At 40.5% G+C, this 18,805-nt stretch overlaps 1 protein-coding gene across 9 annotated transcripts in view; it reads right to left on the reverse strand.

Annotated features, from left to right (window-relative positions):
- magi1b (membrane associated guanylate kinase, WW and PDZ domain containing 1b) overlaps positions 1-18,805 on the reverse strand; it is a 140,961-nt gene that overhangs the window by 40,304 nt on the left and 81,852 nt on the right. For all 9 annotated transcript variants that reach the window (XM_067588040.1, XM_067588041.1, XM_067588039.1 and 6 more), the window contains exons 3-8: positions 15,311-15,430; positions 10,275-10,520; positions 7,218-7,443; positions 6,360-6,442; positions 5,540-5,575; positions 873-930 (exon numbers count right to left, since the gene is read on the reverse strand). In XM_067588040.1, coding sequence (XP_067444141.1) covers positions 873-930; positions 5,540-5,575; positions 6,360-6,442; positions 7,218-7,443; positions 10,275-10,520; positions 15,311-15,430 — 769 coding nt within the window. The remainder of the gene's footprint in view (positions 1-872; positions 931-5,539; positions 5,576-6,359; positions 6,443-7,217; positions 7,444-10,274; positions 10,521-15,310; positions 15,431-18,805) is intronic.

Below are 18,805 nucleotides of genomic sequence, written 5' to 3' on the forward strand. Positions count from 1 at the left end.
ATAAGCAGAAAAGTGGAGCGGACAGACAAGCGGAGAGATGGAAGACAGACACAGAGGAGAAGATAAGGTAATAGAAGAGAGAGATAGGGTCAAGAGAGGGAGTGGAGAAATGCCGACAAGCCTTGATTAATACACAGTAACACAATTTACGTGCATCCTTCTACACATGATTGAGAAATACAGTGCATGACACATTAATCGCATCAAATAAATCACATTTTGATCATGGCTTAATTCACAGAAACTATAAACACATATTTGGAGAACCTGGGAGGTTTCCTACTGACCTACCAGCGCTGAGATATGAAGGATACGGTGAATAATGTATATTAGATAAAATATTGCAGAGACAAAAGAGGGAAAAAATAGAAATGCCACAGCCTTGAGCCCCCAGGTGCTGCTTTGAACAACATCAAAAACGCATGAAACATATTCATATTAATGCTGAGGCCCAGGGGTCTTACACAAGATGAGATGCACACATGTGTGCACACACACACACACACACACACACAAACACGCTCGCTGCATGTTTTCCCAAATGATAACGACACAAACAAAATGGCCTACATTTTCCAGTACACAAAAGACCAAAATAGCTGAAGTGAAATCAGGCTGTGTTGTATTTAATGACATCTTACAGCAGAACTGTACATACATTACAGCTGCTCCTGTTTACAGTAAGGTCAAAAGTTGCTTCTGTTAGAATGAAAGTATGTGGATGCATTTCTATTTATGTGCAACAAGAAAAATGAGGCCTTTTCTCTTTTCTGCATGCCTTGCATGCAGCGTCAGCGTGTGCATTTGCATACTGAGTTTGCATCCTTGTGTGGTGTTCGGTGCCTTTACAAACTGTGCTGTGCATCACTTACTCAACATAGTAGACCCCGTACACTGGATCGTCTATTTTCTCCCATCCTGGAGGAAGTTCTAAAAGAGAGAGAGAAAAAAAAAAAAAACGGAGACAATGAGACAGACGGAAAGAAGAAAAACCTTGAGGCTGTTAAGTTGCTGGCGGCCATGTATTGAGCCATTAAAGGCAAGGCCAGTGGAGACCTTTTGCCTCTGCATTGTGTGTGTCTGTCAGTCAGTCTCCAGGGCCAGAGTGACTCAACAGCTTCACATGCTGTCTGGCTGTCCCCCTGTTCACTCACGGTGCTGACATTTCCACACATCAGATAAGAACAGAGCAAGACCCCCTTGGGCAGGGATGGATGGGTGAATGGACGGAGGGAAAGATGAAAGGAGGAGGGGGAAGGGGTCAGAGAGAGAGAGAGGGAAGGCAGAAGGGAGGACAGGTGAATGTTAGAGGGAGGAAAATAGGTGAGTGAGAGAGGGAGGAATGATTCAGGCTTTGAAACCATCATGAGAAAAACAAAACCTGGTTTCAAAGTGAGAAAAATCTGGATTAGTGGTGGAGTGCAAAGGTTGTGTTTTTTTTTTAACGACATGATTTTACTTTCCTTTTCTTTTTCTCATACCAATGAAATAGTCCAAAGATCAGAACAAAGAAGCACATTCCTACACTAGAAAATGCAATTTCTGAAGAAATTGCGGTGTGAATGCCGGCTGTTTGAAAGGCTGATGCTAAACTGGATTGCTGGCTTCAATTTGGATGAAGAAGCAGCTGAAGGAGTACGAATGAGTTGGAAAAGTGGGGAAATGGGTGGGTCGAATTAGAAAATCTCAATCGGTTGTGTTGAATATTTTCAAAAAGTATGAATGGGATTTGACAGTTGAATAAAACTCCAAATGTGTGAAAGATGTGGAACATTTTAAGGTTTGAATGGATCAGTAGATAAGAGTTGCAAAAGCATGAGAAAGCAGCTGAAGCAGCAGGGATAGTTAGAAAAGTGGGAAAGGGATGAAGGATGCAAAATATAGAGTAAGCAATTAAAGAAGTTCAAATGGGAGTTTTAGAGTGAGGAATTAAATGAGCTTAAGTGTACTGAGATGAAGCTGAGGTTCCTTTAATTGTCTTTGTTGGAATAAGGATAAAACAACAGCTGAGGTATAATCCCTCGCAAAAGTTGAACTATAAGCACTTTTATTTTGAAAAGATGGGGTCCATCCCTCGTTTCCTGTTGTGTGTGTGTGTGTCTTTGTGTCAGGCTGAACTATTTAGCGGATTTCCTTCAGCTGTGCATCCTCAGCAGTCCTGTACTGTATTAAAATTAGTTGTTTAAAGGTCTATGATTTGAGCACTGGGATTTCCTACTGCAACTGAATGCACAGTCACATCAGTTAAGAATCCACTAACTGCTGTTAACTGCTGTCTCAGTCCTGGGTAAGACTGGTCATTTAATAGAGATTAACATGAAAGTATAGCTTCTTATAACTCAAAAACTAAAAGTCACATCGAAAAAATATTTCAGTTTGAGCGAGACAGAGACTTCAGGCGTGACTGATGTATATGTGTCCGTATGATTTAAAATAAAGGAGCTGTGATAAATTATATATCACCATAATCTAATAATAAGTGTGAAAACGTGTACATTATGAATATCCCGTTCAGTCATTTGAATGGAGCAAAAGTGACGGAAAATGTTGAATATTTCGGAAAGTATGAAAGCAACATGCTTTTCAGCGTTCACACAAATAATCTGATGGCTAATTTAATGAAAAGATACTGACCTTGGCTAAACACAATGGTACTCTGGCTGCAGTCTTCTACAATAACATTTGTGTCCTTCATTTTCTTTTTATATACAGCACGAGTCAAAAGTTTAGACACACCTTCGCATTCACTAGAACGAGAAAATGTGTTCAACACATTTGACTGGTACTGAAAGCCACAATGCTTCGGTGTGAAATTACTTCACCTGCGCCAGCTCCTGCTTTGTGGACTAAAGATTGCACCCTTGACTCGCCTGAAAACTTCACATCATTGGAGAAAGTGGCATTGAAAGCAGCTGCTTACTCACAGTAACGCAAACACGCATGTCTTTCAGACTTTCACAGAAACCCAACCCACCGCTGAAAAGAAATCCATCATAATCAACACCGATTAGGAAAAGATATGAACATGACTGTGCCCACTTCAGCAGGGTGTGATTTCAACAGTGTGTTTGCCATAAAGAGTGATGCTATTATCTCCAACAGAGCCATCTGATTCAGTTCTATAGTCTGATTACAGCAGCACTGATTATTGGCTGGCCTCCACATAGATAATGTCAGAGGCTTCTAACTGGCCAAAAACACAGATTGTCCAATAATACTCTCCTGTGATCTATCAGTTTTACATGTTATTACCCTCAGCCAATTACGCCTCACCCTGTGTGCGAGTAGATGGTAATTACAATCATCCAACTTGGAGAGCCTACCTCTGCCTTCTAATGAGGAGGGCTCTTGGTTGGAGTGGAGTCAGCAGCAGATGCAATAAAAAGCCGGATGGCAATGTTTAAATTGTCTGTACATGACGAATACCATAACAGACAGGCAGACCAGATAGCCTTGGCATGTAAGAGAAACTGATTCAGAACAACACAATCAGTCGTCGATTTGATGCTTGTAAAACACTCAAGTTGCTATTATTCCGCATTTTCTACTCCAGTTAAATGCAGCTAATATCAAAAACATACAGCAGAAGAGGAATGCAAGGTTACAGCGTTAGAGTTGTTCTACGGGGTGAAGCCACTAAAGCGGGCACGGTGAATTACCATTCAGATGTTTTGAACTGGAACGTTAAATGGAATGCGGTTATGCCTGGCCTCGCGCAAAATTTTAATCACCCACTTGATTTCACACTGCGCTAGTCCCACTCCTGGAGGAGCACCTGTGCGCGTGTATGTGCGTGAGAGAGTTTTAGAAAGACAGAGGGAGGTCGTTTGGTGAAGCAACCGTCTTAACAATACTGTGTACGTTTAAAGAAAGGAACGGAGCGTTGCTTTCCTCCCACCTTCCAGAAACATATTGTGGATTCAACAGGGAGTCAAGCATGATGAATTACATGTTTAACTGTTTGTATGCTATTCTCTTGATACAGTGCTGTGACTTATTTCTCTTGAGTAAGCATGCGCTACAGAGAGAGAGACTTTGTGTGTGTCTATGTGTGTGTGTGTGAGCTGCTGGCGTTCATATCATGCCTGAGTCTGCTCCTCCTCGGAGAACTGAAGTTAATTGCGTTTGTTTGCCTACCTGTATTGGATTGTGTTGATCGATAGTTATTGAACATGTTCATCCTGAGGGGGAGCTGTCTTATGGACAGGGGACTTGTCTGATCTGATGATTAGAACATGGCAGCTGTTTAAGATGCTTAAAAAGACTGAAGGTTCGCCTTCCCAGTGCCTCAATTCCTTTTTTTTTTGCATATGGTGTTCTTTCTTTCTCTGTTTGTTGTTGTTAATGAGTTAGAAGAGAGTAAAGATGCTGTAAAGTGATTTTTTTCTGCAGTCTGCCCCTTTCACATTACATTTATTTAAGGTTAATATAAAAATATTTGTCATTGATTTAAGGTTAATATAAAAATATTGATTTAATGCAGCTTTAACAGAAGATGGAAAAACATATAGAGTGTGAAGTACTGATTTAAATAGTATTTCATGAAATTCTTTGACCCTAGGGCTAAAGAAAACCTTTCAAATCCCATTTTACAAAAAAAAAATGCAAAATCCATACAAGTCAAGCTCAAAACAAAAGCTGTTTTTCTGGGATGTTTACATTTTTAATAGATTTTCATTCGACAAAAACTAAATGTAGTGAGCCTCATTCCTAATTCTACAAGAGCAAAATATAAAAAGCGTGTATTTAATGTTCAATTCTGTTTTTGTCCCTGTTTTTCAATGTACTTCCAAGTCATGCCCAAACATGACCATCACAAAGGGCTAGTATAATCACTCATCAGATATTTCCTGTAATGGAATGACATCATTCATTACCAGTGCATAAAGGTGCAGGGCGCAGTCTCCAGACACCATTTATCCCGGCACAAGTTGCTGCGCTGCTGTGTCTGATAGGCTAGTTAGTGTGCTGATGGGTTCCAGGAAAAAAAAAAGGCCTGTTGCTGTCTGACTCCGACAGACACCCATTAGGAAATCATCATTACGACAATCTTCCTCGGATCAGCTCTGTCTCTTATGTATGAAATGAGGGCCTGCTGATGTGTGAGTGTTTTGTGTGTCTGGCGGCATGTGGGTATGTTGACAGTTGTGTTCATGGTCAGCTTTCAGTGTTTTGTCAAAAATCAAAGCCACATACAGACGGTAAGGTTAGGTAAAGGTCAAGTCTCTGGTAGCGCGGCATAATGTCTCATTTTTAGATAATTAGAGAGTTATTGTCAGAGTCATCGCTCACCAACTGTCAAATGACTCTGTATGAGCCACTGCTGGTGGGGTTGTTGTTGTTGGCGTCGGTGTTGAGCATTATGTAGATGTGCATTTTTAACGGTGGTGATTCCATTATCTTCACTGACCCATTTCACACCTTTTAAATTTAGCTGAAACTCTTTGAAGTGCAACAATAAATCAATTGTGTGCAGAACCAAGGTGACACGGTGAATGCAGGATAGACAGACACTGGGTGGTGTTAAAGATGTACATACCTAAGTCATTGTCCAGCTCCTCTGTATGCACCCCTTCTACTCAGTGGGTTGGACAGCACAGCACCATGGGATTGTTGTTAAAGGGAAAGAGAAAGGAGGGGGCAGAGAGGGAGAAAGGTGAATCTGTGAATCAGTCAAATGTAATAACCACATCTGTCCACAGGGTGGCAAGAGTTAATCAAAGCCAGAGCCCCAACCTTCACATAAAAATCTATGTTTACAAAAATCACAAGGCATAGTTCCCCCCGGATGACTGAATCTCTGTGTGTGCTTTGAGGCAGCAATGGCTTTGGGTTGTGGTAGAATTTCTTTCAACCAAAATCATTAAGCAAGTAATGACAACATTTATCACTTTTCAATTTGTGAATGTTTGTGCACCTTACCAGAGGAAACTAAATGGCTGCATGAATATCATTACCTCATGAAAAATGCTGTGTGGTGTGTGTGTGTCTGTGTGAGTGTGTGTGTGTGTCTATATGCAAGCGTTTGTGGTTGAAAACATGTGTGTATCAAGGATGCATATTTGAGCTAAATGATGCAAATGATGCAGTCAATTCCTTGGAATTCAATTCTGATACACAGCTGAAAGAACGCACGCAAGGCCTGCTCGCCATTTTCTGTGACCCAACACTGACACCTAAGGGCTACTGGTGGGAACCACGACTCTGGCACCAACTTGTTTGATTTTTCACAACACATCACCATGAAATTAGTCAATTATTAAATTTTATAACCCAACCTAACCAACTCTCTAGAATTGAATGCAAATACAGCGTTAGTTATCACACATTGCTAATGATGCACACACACATGGACGTACCATCATCTTCACATTCTTCCAGGGGTTTCTGAGGCTTGTCCAGGCACCGAGGGTCTATCCAAGAGGTGGTCTTCGTATTGTGGCTGAAAAGAACATACACAAATAAAATTACCTGGAGGTGATAACAATACTGAAGGATAAAAATATTATATATTATATACATCCGGCATGTAGAAAGAAATATTGTTGAAAGGATCTAAAAATTATAGTACAAATTTTAATGAAGATCTACTGGCTTATCATGACGTGGAGGGCATAAAAATTCAGTCAAATTACTTTTTCCCCCAACTTACTATCATGCAGACTTAATATTCCCAATTTCAAGTTAATATGTTAATTTATAAGGCTGAAGGTAGAGCAGCTGCATGTGTGTCAGATCCTAGAAAAAGTAAACGTGTGCTTGGTTTATGCCCCATAAAATGTCTTTCAAAAATCTACACTTTCTAAAACTTTTGATTACCGTCCACAATGACAAATATCATTCTAAGTGGAAACATGGATCCACACCTTCAAACTATAGATAACAGGTAATCCTATATGAGACAGGCCTGAGAACATTTGCTTTGGTTCTATATTTGATGTCCTATTCCAAACTGAAACTCAGCGATTTTATGTCCAGAATTACGCAACCTACGTTTATCTTTTTCTTATTCTTTATTTCATTATTTTATCTCATTCATTTTTACTGACAATGGGAGTTAAACATTAGACAGTATATACAGGCAAAAAATACCCTCTTTTGGACTGTCAGGACAATTAGATGATGTTTACACAATGACTTATCCGAGCTGAAGCAGATCTCAGCAAAAAGTGAACACTGATGTACTGTATTACTTGTGCATATCCTGGGGTACTTACTCTATAAAGTAGACCTCTCCATTCTCGGTGTAGGCCATCTCCCAGTTGTCAGGCAGAGGTCCCAGTGGGTCCTCAGGGGGAGGATGGCTCAGGTGAGGGTGTGACTGCTGTGTGCTCTCCGTGGTGGACGGTGGTGAGGGGGTTGTCCCAGGGTAGGACGGTTCACTCTGGCGGGGGGCAAAGGGTCGCACCGAGTGATGAATCTCGTCTAATTCACTGGAGTCTCCTGGAAGAGTGAAGACAAACATGGTGTGGTGTTAGGCTTATTCTGATAACGGGAAGCTGGTAATGCCTTCAGGAACAAAAAAAACAAAAATAGCTGTGAAAACAACCTGAGTGCATCGAGAGGAGCCTCGATACATGATCGACTAAAAATGTCTTTCTCAGAAACAACAGCTGTTATTTCCACTGCATACGTAGCTCCCTGGATAATCTGAGTCTATTTTTAGTGAAAAGGAACATAACGGCACTAGAAACGGCACAGGTTTTAATCAGGTTGCTAATGTGACAGACTGTGAGGTATGATGGAAAAAAATGTTTATGAGAAATGAGTAAAACTGGATTTCTGAGTCCAATAGTTCCAATCCAAATACTTCCAAGATTAGAGTAGTTTGAGTTTTTAGAAATCTTGGTCTTGCCAATCAAAGCCCTTTTTTAATGACTCACAAGGACTTTCCAAAGTTTTACACATCTAGTTTTGGACTAAACCTTACAGACACAGTACTGTGGGGTATATCTGTTTAGCCGACAACCTGAACTACTTCCTAAAGCTATACATTTACATAAATGAAGACAGCTGAGTGGGCAGTTCACACCTTGCTCCACAACCTATGAAGTGCTATCACCTGGCTTCCTGTTATCTCACTTTCACACTCACACTTGACTGACACCTTCATAGCTCACACAATCACAGAAGGCAAATAAACAACTTTTGGTCCCACCTTCTAAAAACACACGGTAGAAAACGGCTTAAGGGCTGAGTCAACCGCCTTAAAATGCCTACTGACCTACTAACACACAGAGGTAATATCCAAAATGAGTTCAGCAAGTAAGAGAATTCAAAATCAGACAGAGTCCCTTTATCAAACCAGCTCTGATGTCAGCATTGTGCTTACAATCATTTTAAATCAAGCAAATAAAATCTCCCTCTCACTCACACAAACACAAATGACCCACCGAGTACTAATAACATCATTAAGAATCATTTCAAATATGGAGGTTAGTCAGTCATCCACCCTCTGCTGCTCACAGCCAGATGGCACTATTTTACATTTTTGGATGCATAGATACAGGCAGATGTAGTCAAACCCAGAGATCCCTTACTCACCAATCAAAGGAGCTCTTGTATTCTGCAGCCCCTCACCACACCAAAGTGCTCTCTCTGTCGCTCTCTCTCTCCACTTCCTTTGTGCTCTTTCTCCTACTTCTTCATTTTCTGAGCTTATCCTCCTTCACAAAATGCAAACCTCCCTTGCTTCTCTTTCTTTCTCTCTCTCTCTCTCTCTCTCTCTCTCCCCAATCCTTTTCAGACTTGCCCCCTTTACGCCTTCCCAACCACTCCCTCTTTCTCCTTCATTTCCTGCCACCTACCATCCCCTCCCACTTTATCCATCACCACTCAGATTCTCCTTTTCTCTTCTCCCAAACAGAGCTGCACGAAGAAGGATCGCATTCTGGTGTTATACTCCAAACTAAATAGACCACAGCATGTTCTCAGGCTGCTGTCGAGGACGGCTGTGCAAGCAGCTGCCTGTGGACTCACTCACTTCAGGTCTGTTTGTTTTAAAGGCGTCCACACCAGCTAAGGAAGCATATCCAGAACATGGAGTAGACATACAGCTGCAACTACAACTATAACGAGTAATCATGACAGCTGTTGATCGGTTGCAGTAAAAATTGCAAGGTGGTGGAAAAAACTGTGTGACTTGTTATTGGAACAAGAAACCCCTGACAGAAAAAAATGCTATAGAGAAGAGGACCATGCAGGCTGTTTGGTACCCCAGCTGGCATACATTCTTCAAAACGTGATGGCATACGCAAATCCACTGTATTTGGGAGATTTAGCGCTCACATTACAATTTTCAATGGAGTTCAATGTGTTTTGGGTGTATTCGCACAAGTATTCAGAGCCGTCTCAGGCTGAAACTAATGATTGTTTTCATTATCTATTATTTTTTAGATTAATCAGTTGCTTGGTTAATGTCAACAATGTCCATCACAATGTCACACGCAAGAGTCCAATGTGATGTCTTCAAATTGCTTATTTTGTCTAACCAACTATCTAAAAAAACAGTGGTATTTTAAAGGGTATTCCAGCTATTTAGTATCGCATCTGAATAAAGTTTCTTGCATCTCAATAGTGTCTCTCATTGTATCCTCTCTGTCCCTCAAACATAATAACACCAGTTTGTAATGCAGGCTCCCCAAGTCCAAGCAGGTTATTTTCTCACACTTGACAAAGCTCCTTTGAGAATCACAGAATCCATTCAACTACCCTCGTCACAGGACACATAGTATTTCTTATTAAATGTAACCCAACCTTGATGTGTAAAAGCTGTGGAGTGTTTATTTCACATTTGAGAAACTGTAGTCATCAAATATTTGGCATTTTTACTCAATAAATTACACAAACAATTAATCAGTTGTCAAAAGCTTCTCTCAGTTGATCAACTGATTAATTGACAATTACTGTTTCTCGAGATGTCCAGCTGTGATCAAATCACATCACACTCATTTTAGTGCCGGGTGTTAACATGGTCTTTTTGAGCATTCGAAATGAAAAATGAGTGCCATTTTACCAGGGATGCACTTAGAAGTTTGTCTTTCTAGGATTTCAGGTTTTTGTGAGACACAACTGACGTCTACTTACAGTAAAGATTCTTCTTTCCAACTTGTTTTTCTAATTTTATAACTTTACATCACCTTGAATCACATGCCTGCCCACTTTATTCCACTTCTTCCACTGTCTTTAGTCTAGCTCATCTTCCAAGAAAGTGGCTTCCACCAAAATGAAAATTTCCTCTCCATCCTCCTGGACTTCCTGCCCCTCGTACGTACCTGTAAAGCTACTATTCATGTCAGGGAGGTCCTCGTCGTCCTCCTGCTGCTGCTGCTCTCCAGGCCCTATTCCAGCATTGTGCATGTCATTGTAGGACTTGGAGCGTCGGGGAGTGGAGTGTTGCGAGCCCGGCAGGCTACCGCTGAGTCCGTCTGGCAGTGGGGCATCACCGCCGCTGCTGCTATTGCTAATCACTTTCCCACCGGGGGGCTGCACCGGTGGCTTGGGCGTCCCATAATAGTTACCTAGGCAACGAAGAAGAAGGCAGGGAGGGGGGGGGGGATTAAAAAAAAGACAGAGAAAAGAAGGGAATTTTAGTAGGAGGGCAAGATAGGAGGGGTAAAAGGGTTGTGTGTGTGTGTTTGGGGGGGGTGGGGGGGGGGTCAAAGCCTTTGTATGCAAATAGTGAGGCTGAGTTTTGTCTGTGAGAATGTGCGTGTCTGTGTGTGTGTGTGTGTGAAAGTAAAACTAAATTTCTTCATTGTTGGTCCAACATAAGTTTATACATTGTGATTCATGCAGTACCAGAAAATATTAAGTACTTATCAAAACTTTTACAATATTATTGCCACACTGCCTCTCTTTTAATTCAATGCACTTATCTAGAACTAAGACAAATCACAACTTCTCTGAGAAATGCTTACATGACATTGAAATATGATTTTCAGTTGGTTGAGATCATTCTGACCATATATTTTTGTTAAAATATTAAAACATAATGTTCCCAATGCACAAGTAATACTTTTTTTTCAAGCAGTTCATAAAATCGAAAACATTTAGTGGAACATTTTGCAGCCAAATTGTTCACCAGTGCCACATTTAAGCTAAACTGACTATTTCAAAACGGAGAGAGCAAAACCTGCAGAAACACAAACTGAGTCATTTTCATCCAAAGTAAGACCAGGCAGACCTAAACAGACTGTACCATCTGAAGATAGACATAAATCCAACATCTTAATGAGACAGAACTGCATTTGCATCCAAGACATAAAGGCAATGGAAAAATTATATTCTGCTGCAGGTGGCAAAACTACAGTCGAAACACAAATTGGCAAAGTATAACTTAAATAGGAAAGTAGCAGTTTCCAAATAGTTTTAAATGCCAAAACCAGTCTAAACATTTTCAATTAATCATTGTGTTCAAGGACCAAAACACACCACAGTTTTCCTGTTGAAGATTGATAGATACTCTTGCTCACAGATGAATCATGGTTTGAACTTCGTAGCTGCAGAGCTTAAGCAAAAAAATTGGTTGCATGAGAGGATATAATAGTAGTACATAGACCTAAAATAAAATAATGAAAATATTCAGGTGTGTGGACCTTTGTGCTTGTCTGTGACTTGCAGGGCTCTATTTTGGTGTCGGCGCACAGCAGGGAAAGCAGCTCTGCACTCCCTTTTAAAAAACTTTGTGCAAACTACACCAGACTGTTGCAAAAATAACCACAGAAACCAATGTGCACATCAAACTTATTCTATAGTTTTTTTTAAGGAAATCAACAGGTGTGTTGGAAGCTGACACCTTGAAAACAGTTTTCACAGTCCAATGGAAAATCATAGGTCAGTTAAAACTTCTCTATCAGCTAATATCTCCCTCAGGACTGTCTGTTCCCGCCGATCCTCTCCTGGTGTCTCCATCCAAAACAATGGGTATCCACTCTAGTGTGATGACTATAACTTCCCCCACATTCTTAAAATAATTGCAAATGTAGCTGGGAGCATTTCTATGTAAAATCCTATAAACATAATTGAAAATGATGTCCCTTGTTCTCCACTGGAAGCCAGTGAAGCTGTAAGAACTGACACCTACCCACATGACTCAAGCACAAGGGTGACTCTAAGCAGTCTGTTTTGTTCTACTTGTTTGTTTCAAAGCTTTTGTAAGAGGCCAGTACCATGAACTAACAGAACAGTCAAAATAATTGAATAATTGAATCAGACGGGAGGCTAACAACTTCAGACTGTCTGCCAAAGCAATAGCAGCATGCCCTGGATTGTAAAATTTTAACTCAAGTAATTAGCAGAGGATTTTGAAACTATTGACACTAACCAAACAGAATCTACTCAGTCTGATCTAGGTGTAAAAGAAGCCCATTTCCAAATAGCGAGGTCCTCTATTCTGTTTTACTCATCAACTAATATCTCCTGTATCTTCTCTTTATCCCTATGAGACACCAAGATAGCTGAACTGAGCAGGCTGCTTTCATGCCGTTAATATAAAACAAAAAGATAAGGGAGCCCAGAATACTGTCTTGAGGCACTCCACAGGAGATGGGAAAGGCTCAGAGAGGTATCCACCAATCTCAACCTGTTGGTCCCTCTCTTCCCTGTGCCACTGCATGACAAAATAGGTCTGTATCATGTGGTTTTTAAAACACTTATTCATATGTTACCTTGGTTTCAGTATCCTTCTATCCTTCCTTTCAGTATTTTTGACTGTTGGCAAACAAAAAGTGGTTCATCTGATGTGTTGTATCAATGACTACTCTTTGGTTATAATCCCAACCCTCTCTGTGATGATGACATCATTTTTCACCCCATCTTCAAGTTAAACCGGCTAAAAACACACAAACTGAATTTTTTAGTCTTTAAAATAAAGGGGGGATTTTTTAAAGTTTCTGCTGTTCTATATACTGTCATTAGTGGAGGGGAGTAAATATGTTGTTAGTCTCAAGTCCATCAGCCTTGTTTGCTTCTCCTGGGTTAAGATAGAGGAATGTAGTCAGAGGGAAAGCCATTATTATGGAACACTGAACAAGCTAAGTGGACACAGCAGACACTTTAAACATTTTCTGACTGAATGGTGTTGTTGTTTACAGTCCTTCCAGTGTGTCAGTGGTGACTGATTTATCAGTGAAGCAGAAGTGGTGTGTGACACATCCTTTGTGTCATGATTACTGTTTTTTTGGCTTCGCTGTTGAGAGCTGGTCAATGAGAACTGTCCTATTAAGAGTAGATTTAAACTATATCTGAACACCAGTAACAAGTAACAGTAACTAACATCGTATATAACAAAGGTATTCAAATGATTTTGTCCTGAAAAGTTAGCGGCTACTATGGACAGTGACTTTACTGTAAGATGGGGAAAGATGATTGAAACCTACCAAGACTAGACACCCCACACATGACGAACGTTTCCACCAACATACACAGATTATTCAGTCTTGGCAGCAAGAAAGGATCATATACTGAATGACTGAGTGTGTATGCCTGTCTGTGTGACTAAGCCTATACAAAACATATCAACCAAACACTGACTGACTGCTGACATCTTCTCAGTCCCTCAAAAAACTCCAGCATTCACCACATCATTTTTTCATGAATGTACCTTTGTGACGTTGCTTACGTGAAAGACAACTCATGTCAAGATTTTGACAGCAACCTTTTCAACTTTCAAACAAGCTTTTTGATGCTCAAGTTTCACCTCTCTTCATCTTCTTCTACTGTACTTCAACTAGTGATGTGTTATGTTCAACAACCCCCAGAGAAAGGAGGTAAACATGTTGCTGTAGGCTATCTGACCTACATTTATGGTGGATAGAATGATAGCTGTAACAGACCAAGAGCAAGTAAACATGAATGTTTCCATTTGAGAAAAACCCTCTCAAAATACAACATGTCTTCTTGCTGCATGGCATTATGTCATATTGAGGGGACATTAGTATATCTGCCTCTTCTGCATTAGAGTTTTTCAGCCTGGTTGTTGAATGTTGAGCATGTGCTCTTTGACTCACAGGGATTGGCACCAAAACCTCTCTGTGGCGGGGGCGGGCATGTTTTGAGCACTGGCTGGAGGCGCAGAGGGTACATGGTTCCCTCCTGCTGTGCCAAGCAGGTGCACCTGTCCAGAAGTAGGCTGATTGGCCTGGACAGGGGTGCAACATGCCTGCTTACTGACAGTGTACCATGGGTGGGCAAGCTCTAAGTGCTGGTTGGAAGTACAGGAGGACATTTCCTGCCATTCCGACTAAGTTAGGTTCAATGCTGATAATTAAAGCATATGCACTTATTGATACACTGACACATGCACACAGAGAAAGTCATGTCTGAGAACTGCTAAGTACAGTCACTGAAACTGTCCAGTCCATTTGTACTATTGACGGATTGTGTGTTTTAGGGCTGCAACTAACAATTATTTTCATTATTGATTTTTTTTCTCAATTAATCAATCTATAAAATGTCAGAAAATGGTGAGAAATGCCAATCACTGTTTCCTGAAGCCTAAGGTGCAACCTCAAATGTCTTGTTTTGTCCCGACCAGCAGTCCACAACCCAGAGATATTCAGTTTATTATCACAGAAGACTGAAGAAAACAGAAAATATTCACATTAAAGAGTCTAGAACGAGAGAATTTTTGTTTTTTCTTTAAATATTACTCAAATTGATTATTCGATTATGAAAATAGCTAGCGATTCATTTTCTGTCGATCCACTAAGTTCCAGTGTGTTTTATTGAATGATATATATGAACATAAGATCAGCTAATCTGTAAAAGCCTGTTTTGTGTGTAATTAATGGAGAGACTTTGTGGAAGTAATAGGGCCCCACTATACCTGCGTCTATGACAGCCCCGTGAAAAAATGCTATGGATGTTTACTGTTGTTCTATATAATGGAAACTTACACTTTGGAACCTTATAGCTCCAAACTCCCTTGTAAGCTACACTGGAAATATGTCGTGGTCACATCTTCCATGTAGCATGGTTTATTCACAAAGATAACAAAAATGCACCAATAAACTGCAAAACGGACTCTGAAATGCAAGAAAGGGTGATTTGAGATTATTTTTTCTTTACTCTTTTATATATCTACTTCTTCAACATACCGTATCTTTAGAGGAGCTCATACCCTGCCAAGAGTAGACAGGCTGAACGGATCTATACAGCTGCTTCACCTTAGACAGTTCCTACTGCTGTCTCTGCATGAGGTATCTGTATCTGGCTCTGTTCCCTCTTGTTAGCAAACCCCAGCAAGTTTTTTTTTCCATGGAAGTTACCTACAATACACTCGAACAAATGCATGATTTTTATAATTTACCTTCATACGTTCCAATCTCCAACAGGGTTCCACTCTTCTCCAACTCCAGGAAGTCCTCAACTGAGAGGAAGTTGTAGTCCACGCCAGAAACTTCACCTTCACGTGGGGGGCGGGTTGTACCTGGACATCCAAACAGAGACATAGTAGGAGTTAGAAAACTAAAATGAACAACAAGGAATACTGAGGATTTCAGAGACAGCTGAATCCTTATAATACCATTAGATAAGTTGTGAAGACTGAAAACTGCATCAATATACTTGTCAATATACTTGTCTTAACATTTTCCTAATTTCCAGTGTTAGTAGGGATGTAAAGTGTTTAAGAAATTCTCTTTATTGTAGGGCTGCAACTAAGGATTATTCGATGCTTGGTCTATAAAAATGTGGAGAACTGTTTCCCAAAGCCCAAAGTGACATCCTCAAATGTCCTAAAACAGTCTACAACCCAAAGATATTCAGTTTACTGTCATAGAAGACTAAAGAAACCAGAAAATATTCAAGCTGAAATCAGAGAATTTGGACTTTTTTTTCTTAAATAAAATATGATTCCAAACAATTAAACAGTTATCAAAATAGTTGGCGATGAATTTAACAGTTGACAACTAATCGATTAATCGACTAATCATTGCCGCTCTAATTTATAGTGCCATATAACATGAGTGACTGTATTATTGGTACATAAAAGTCATGAATATAGTGATGGCAGAAAATGTCAGTTAAGAAAAAAGGTTTATCACTCTACAGCAACAGCAGACTCCAAAAGATCCATTGTTGGCTATGATGTTCCATCACACTGGGGTACAGTGTGAGTTATCATAGTAGCACCTTCATGGGATCCTGCCATATGTGGGGGGGAAATGTGAGTGTGTGTGGTTTGGCATGTAGCCTGTGAGATTCTAGCACTTGTCTTTAATGACTGCTGACAGTTGGCCAGAGTGGCATCAATGGTTAACAGCTTTACAGCAGAGACAATCCTGAGATGACAACGCTGCAGATCTACCTGATGGTAAAATCATACTACCTCTTTTTCTACCTGTCTTTTGAATATTCATTCGGCTTTCTCTGCTCGCTCTCTATTTCATTTTATTGTAACCTTCTACAAAAAGAAAATTATTCCATCAGTGGCTCAAGAAGTGATACAAATTTAAGCATCTCGACCGTGATCACAGCAAAATATCTTTCTCATCTTGGCTGTTCTGACAAACATCTGACTTTCCCTTCTTCTTTGCTTCCTCCCCTTACGTTCCCTCTCTCCCATCTCTTGATCTATTAGTCTTATCTCGCAATCACTCTGTCTCTAGTGGGTTGGTAAGCAATAAGCTAGTAAAAATAGATGTGTGAGGATAGGGGGAAAGGCTCCCACTGCAGCCACGTTCAGTGACACTGGTGATAAATCAAACATGTGCAGATCTTAACTCCAGCAAGCATGAATTAAACTCACACAAGCATGCAGCACATGCAGAGAGACATTCATGTTGCCCATGTCTGAAGACACTAAATATCTCACACAAAATATTTTTGACATGCATCAGTTCGGTCACCCAGCTGTCACAATCACAGCCTATTCTTCCATTATATGTCTTTTTAAAGACTACCGTATGTGTATCTGCCCTCCAGTAAAGGGGAAAATCTGAGGGAAATTCTTCCTGTAGATCACATTCCCATCCCCACAAACTTCCAAACTCACCGTTAGTGACCAGACACTCGTGCAGCCTCAGGAAATTGATTTAAAGTCAAACAAATCCCCTCGAAGTCTATCAAACAAACTGTGTCAGTTCACTCATTCCCAAGCACCAAGTCTTTAACAGAATGTCAACCTTGGAGAGTCCTCAGCCGAGCCCGAGCGTTCAGCCGACTGTCAGTTCACTTTCCACACAAAAGCGACCATTGATTTTGACTCCATTTAGACACTGCTGCTCTTAGAAAACCAAGGAAGTGGAATTGTGACCAGTGTTTCAAAAGGGATAGAAAAGCAGAGCCTTGGCTAAGGCCCACGGGCTAAGACACTGTCATCGCTATAGGCCTAATTAATTCAATACACCCCCCCCACAAAAGCTCCATTGACCAAGCTGGGAAATAGAGAGCAAAGGACAGACAGGTTGGGACTGAGAGATTCCTGCCGAGCTGGGATTGGATGAGCCGAGCGAGAGACTTACATCTCTTCCGGATGTTGACCTCTAAAATTCAGAGGGAGACAGAGAAGGAGTGAGACTCCCAAAGCTAAGAGTTAGCATAATCCAGCTACTGGCACATACAATGAAGCCTTGGAGATTTGCTGTGAGGGTGTTCGCCTACCGCTGGCTGGCTCATGGCTTAACAGCTTCGACATCTTCACTGGCTAAGATGGGTGGGTGGGCGTTGTAAAAAATTCATCATTAGCATTTCAAGAAGATGATCAAGGAAACAAGTGTTGAGATATTGGCAGTCATACTGTTGCACAGGGAACTCAGAGCCACTACTGCTGCATCAAAACACATGCACGCATGCCCACAAAAACAGTCAATGTACTGTAGCCTGTAACTGTGTAACAAACAACAATAAATGATCCGGGTATATATGTTGTTCTAACAAATGAAGGAAAGAAAAATGCAAGTAATTTCTGTGTCTTCATGCATCATGCCACGGGGTTTCTGCTGTTGCTAGGGACAACCCAGGAAGGACAGAGAGAGACTCGAGGAAGCTACGTGGGGAAGTTTGTCCTCCACCGATGACGTAGTCCTCTACACGGTCTCCTATGGCTTCACAACCCCCTTTTCAATTCCGAGCACAGAAATATGAAGTATTTTGGGGCATGACTCAGAGGCCTGATCCACATGAGAAAGCATAAATGATGCATGCACGAGAAAAATGAGAGGGCTGGAAAGATTGGTGAGAAGTGAAAAAGAGAAAAACACTGACACTTAGAGTGACCATGCTTGCATGGACTGATGACATGGAGAACGATCCCCACACGACATACATACATGAACCTGACTACTAGGGCTACAACTAACGATTATTTCCATTATTGATTCATCTTACAATAATTTTTTCAATTGATCGATTAATTGTTTTGGTCAATTAAACCTCAGAAAACAGTGAAAAATGTTCATCACAATTTCCTACAGTCAAAAGTGAGGTCATTAAATGTCTTATTTTGTCCAACCAACAGTCCAAACATCAAAGATACTTAATTTACTATCATGTAAATTCCTAAATTTGAGAACATGAAACCATCAAATATTTGGCATTTTTGTTGAAAAATGACCTAAACAATGAATATCTTAACAAAATTATTGCTAGTTAATTTTCTGTTTATTGACTAATCAATTAATCGACTAACCATTGCAGCTCTACTGGTTACATGGGTTTCTTATACAGCTGGGAAACCTGAGTACTTTTCAGAACTGGGTCTGCAGCATTGAGTACTGGAAACCGCCAAGCACCAAAATTTTGAATGATAGTCAACCCTAGTGAACTATTCAACTCAGATTCCTGAGGATATAACCAAAATTGT

Source organism: Thunnus thynnus, chromosome 4 (assembly GCF_963924715.1).
Source record: "Thunnus thynnus chromosome 4, fThuThy2.1, whole genome shotgun sequence".
NCBI lineage: Eukaryota > Metazoa > Chordata > Actinopteri > Scombriformes > Scombridae > Thunnus > Thunnus thynnus.